General features: G+C 35.3%; 1 protein-coding gene across 1 annotated transcript; it reads right to left on the bottom strand.

The window, feature by feature from the left end:
• Window positions 1–1,954: 1,954 nt before the first annotated feature.
• LOC114710867 (vomeronasal type-1 receptor 4-like) lies at window positions 1,955–2,890 on the bottom strand. The gene has a single exon (XM_028895163.1). It carries the CDS (start codon window positions 2,888–2,890, stop codon window positions 1,955–1,957), a length of 936 nt encoding a protein of 311 aa, XP_028750996.1.
• Window positions 2,891–5,069: the final 2,179 nt, after the last annotated feature.

Here is a 5,069-nt window from a genome sequence, read left to right as displayed (position 1 = left end):
GCCCTCTAAATTAAATAAGTAAATCTCATAAGAATTCACAGAGACTGGAACAAAATGTTATCACTTTCAGTTAAATATTTTTATGGAATTCCTGTGATGTGAATGAGTGGGTCTAAGTTTCTTGTGCCTTCTCTTGGGCTGTATCCTTTGTTAGTTTGCCATGGCCAACTTCTACGTGATGGTTTTATCTGGTTATATTTTATTTTTTATGTTTTGTTGTGGTATCTTAGAAGCCTATTCTTTCCTAATGACAGAAAGTTAGTGGTTCTACATGGAATGGGAGGTGGGAAGGAGTTGGGAAATATTGAGAGAAATAAAAATATAATAAGGATATATTATATGAGAGTACAATCCATTTTCAATAATATGCTCCAAAAGAAAAACAAAGATTTTTTTCTGGCATATAATATCATTATCATGTCATTTCTGACTTTGAGTCCATCTGTGTCTTACATATACTGATGGCTATATGTGGAACCATTCCTGCATCTTTGGAAAGATTTTGATACTGTTTCATTTTCAACTAACACCAGTTTATTGCAATAAATTCACAAATAAATGCGTTAAAGGGTAACAATGTAATAACCAATAATAGCAACATTTGCTTGTGGAAAAATTCTGTACATTTCACTGAACTTTGATATAGTTAGAATAGTCATAAAAGACATTAATCATTGCTTATGATTTTACACTGTCACTGATAATTGAATTTTATGACTCTTTCACCAGATATATTGAAAAATTTACAAAGTAGAAAAAAAGAAAATAGAAAAATAATTATCTTTATATCCTCTTTTATAAATCCTGGATCCTTTTATCAGGTCATCACCTAATACTACCTGTCCAGCTCTCCTTTCTAAATGTTATACTGAAGTTATACTCGTACCCATTTGCATATATACTTGTAGACATTATTGGATAAGATCTGAAAATGATGGAAAACATGATTTTTTATATTCATTTTGAGATGTGGGACCTGGCTGAATATTACCCATATAAGTCCATCAGTTTTCCTACACATTTCATGATTTCCCCTTTCAATGTTGTCAAATAATATACCATTTGGACATGAAATTTTTAATAATCAATTTATTTGTTTATGTACATGGAGGTGGACCCATTTCATTGTCAGAGTAAATAGAGCAGCAATGAATATGGGTGTACAGTTGTCTCTAGTGTATGATATGGAGTTCTCTGGGTATGTGCCCAGGAGTGGGATACCTGGGTCAAATAGTTGTTCCAATTTCAGTTTGAGAAACCAAAAAAAAAAATTGATTTATATAATTTCTATATTAAATTCTTCCAAACTCTTTTGGTGAAAAGGGCATTACAGTGATGCCATAGGAGGTAAAGACAGAGCAAAGGCAAAGGAAGGGGAAAAGTCAATTTCCCTGAGGATGTTAAAATTCGCAATAAAACACTAACATACAAAATTCAGGATTACAGAAAGACCCTCAGTCATTTTGAATGGGTTTTGGTACAAGGAAAAAGATACTAATCGTATTTTTTCTGGTATTGGTGCAGGCTAAAGCAGATGTGATGGGTCATTGGTCAGGGATCCCAAGTTCATGGCCAGGCACTATTTCAGTATTTATGCAGATAGATTAAAGTAAACAGGATGACTGTGAAATCTCCAAGCACCCATGATTCTCTGAGACAATGAAACCACAAGGAGGGCATTTTTGTTGTGAGCATTTTGATGGCTCTTCTACACATCAGGTGGCAAATGCAAAAGTCTCACAGCTTCAAGTTAAAGACTACCATAGGCCTCACAGAAAAAGATTGGCTCATGTAGGCTGCTGATCCAGCCAGCTGACAAAATGCTCATATTCCTTCCAGCTAATCTTAAAAATACATACTACCTACATAACTTTCTGTATTGACATTTTAAGTGTGACAGAGGAGAAAAACTGGATATCAAGCAAAACATATTGTTTCCAATGGTAAAATGAGATTAAATGATCTTATTCCTTATCCGGAAAAAACAAAGCTTGGATACAATAGAGTAATGGTGTAGGAGAAGAAAGGGTACAAAAGATGGAAAAGAGAGAGAAAGGAGGGCTTTGAAGCTGATTAGCCACCAATTTTGATTATACAAGAGAGCCATGTAGCCTCTTACGAAGGACGAGAGAGTATAAAAAGCCAGGAAGGTAGACACCAAGATCAGAATGTTCTGGGTGACTCTGGATTCAGGGGAGTTTCTGATGGAACCATGAGTGCTGCGGATGTGTTGAACCCTCTTCTTATGTCTGTAAAGAGTGACAATCATGGATCCACTGGACCAGGTCATGAGCACAGAAAAGAAGATCTCGGGGGAAATCACCAATGCTGCATAGATTGAGCTTCCTTTGTCACCCATGCCTGCACTGCGGCAGTATTGAAAATCCCATATTTTGGTCATGTTGTTTCTATAGGTGTTGACAAGTTTGTATATAAAATGAATGGAATTTATTAACATGTATGTCATCCAGAGGAGGAACATGTAGCAGCCAATTTTCTTTTCAAATTTGAATTTATGATTCTTCCAACAGAAGTTACTGGGGCTAATGGTCATTGCCTGGAAGACACTCAGGAGGCAGGTGGTACCAACGGACACACTCCTACCAAATCCTTGAAAGTACATTAGGAGCTTACATCCAAAATCGTCCAAAAAATGCTTAAATCCAAAAACTGTCATTGTTTGGGGCACTCCTTCAGAAAGAATGATCAAGGTATTGGCTGTCAATAGGTGCATGAGAATCAAATCTGTGGGCTTTAATATGCATTTTCTGCAGTAAAGGACCAGATAGTAGAAAATTAGAGAGACATTTCCCAGAATTCCAGTTGTAGTTTCTGATAAGAAAATAATTCTGAATGTCAGATTCCAGAAGTCCACTGTGTGATTTGGCATAATTTCCTTGTGAATATGAAACTGCTTTCCTTCTGCTCAAATAAATACTGACAAATATTTACAGTCTGCCGTGGAGTAAGAAGCTTTTAGTTGATGGGACTACTGAGAGACTGAACCAAAAGGTCTTTTAAGCTCAGGTGTTCAAGACCAGTCTGTCCACTTAAACAGATCTCTTCCTTAAAATTTGACAAGACTAGTTAATTTCCATGTATGATAACTCAGAGCATATGTAAGTTTTATAGAAAATGAAACATTCACAATGGTGTGACATTGGCCCATGAGAGACAGTGAAATATGACAGCCCATAGAACAAAATATATTGCAAGAATTCCAGAATATATTGATATTTTCTAGTCATAGTATAAAAGAAACAATGTGAATAAAGTAAAGAAAAAATAAATATGTTATTGCATAATGTATATTTCATCTAAAAATAAATTACATGGAATGAAATATTTATAATACTATTCAAAACACAGCTATGTAATTCTGACATTACAAAAGGACTTTCATCTTGACGCAGGGAGAGCCATCTTTGGTTTAACCTGAAACTCACTCTCTCTTTTCTACTCCCTCCAGGAAAAGTCTCTTGGAAAAGTACCGAACCATATTCTACAAACTGAGGGTTAAAATGCCCCAAATAACTACATGTTTTAGCTTCTTTTAAACTGCTTGATTGCTTTAACCCCTACCCTCTGTGCAAAATGCAAACAAGAATATACGTGTCCTGGTATGTTTGACTTTAAATGTTCCCTGTAAAATGAATTTGAGGCTTCACTGTGAGATGTTTTCTATATATATAGCAAACAGGTCCCCTTTATTCAGACCCACAATTTGGACTTTTGTCATGCTGAGTGGACTCTGGGTCTTTATCCTGCAAAAGACTAAGAGAAAAAAATTATTGAAAGCACAATATACTTTAGAATGATGCTTTAAGTGACAACTTACATCATGTTAAGAAATGACTTTAGAAAATTATACCACATAGACATACTTGTTAGCACATGCATGTCAGTGCTGGTAGGAATATCTGATATGATGCCATCTGACATAATGCACAACAGTTTGAAGTAAGGCAAAAATGCTACCATAAATGGAAAAGGATGACAACATCTGATGAATGATAGATAATGCAGGAAGGTTTAGAATCTATATTGAAACAGTGTTTTGTAAAATCATGTACCAACCCTTAGTCTCAGTGTGGAAATCATAGGAAAGAAGGCATGGGTCAGAGAGTCTATCAGTTCAGTAATGTCAGAGTTAATTCTCAGCACACCATATGCTATATTCATGTAGAAGAAAGTATCTAAAAGGCCCTTAATCAGGGTGAGATCTCCTTGAAGAATTAGATAGAAGCAGCTGTGAATCAGTTACAGGCTGAACAATGCAGTCCCAGGAAAGGACCAGTGCTCCAGACAATCATGAGCCATGCAATAACAGCTGAACAATCAAGAAATGGAACAAAATTGTGTATGAGTCTTGGGATCTGAAGAAGTTAAAACAAAATGGGAAATGAGGTGAGATTTTAAGAACTACAACATACTAGTAGTTTCCCTACCCAGTACATTGGTAGTGCAGAACAATCTGTGGAATGACTAGAGCAGAAAATAGAAAGTATTCCATTAAGTGAAGTAAGACAGGCTCAAAAATATCAATACCACATATTCTTTCCAATGTGTTTTCACTATTTATAGGTGTTAGAAATATGTGTTTAAGGGGGATAATTGCATGTTGAGCCAATAAACTAGAAGAAAGCCCATAAGAGAGTTAAAAAGAGTCCCTTTAAAAGAGCATGGAGAAGGTAAGAAACAGACCTGATATTTGAATACAAAGAAATTGATGTGTGCACCAGATAAGCTGGAATAGGAGCAGAGAAATAGGGAGAGAAAGAATTGTTCAAACCAAAACACTAACTATGAAAAACCTTAAAGAAAATAATTACATCTAATAACTAATTAAAATAAAATAAAATATAAAACATGAACAAAAATGAAAGAAAAAAGGATGAAAATACCAAGCTTTGACTTGTTTGAGATACAGTAAGAACTGTTAGTCTGTCACTGCCCCTCAGTCTAATTACAAACACTGGAAAACTGGTTACATCTGCTTAAGTAGAACAAACACAAGCCTACATGACAATCACTCCTGTCCTAAGAATAACTTCTGCCTTAGTTATGGT

The sequence above is a fragment of the Peromyscus leucopus genome, chromosome 1 (genome assembly GCF_004664715.2).
Source record: "Peromyscus leucopus breed LL Stock chromosome 1, UCI_PerLeu_2.1, whole genome shotgun sequence".
NCBI lineage: Eukaryota > Metazoa > Chordata > Mammalia > Rodentia > Cricetidae > Peromyscus > Peromyscus leucopus.
The sequence above is the reverse complement of the archived record's forward strand: the minus strand, read 5'-3'. Positions and strand labels throughout refer to the sequence as shown.

What these genes read in the sequence shown, in the direction of transcription:
- LOC114710867 (XM_028895163.1), bottom strand. Translation starts at nt 2,890, where the DNA reads ATGCCAAATCACACAGTGGACTTCTGGAATCTGACATTCAGAATTATT.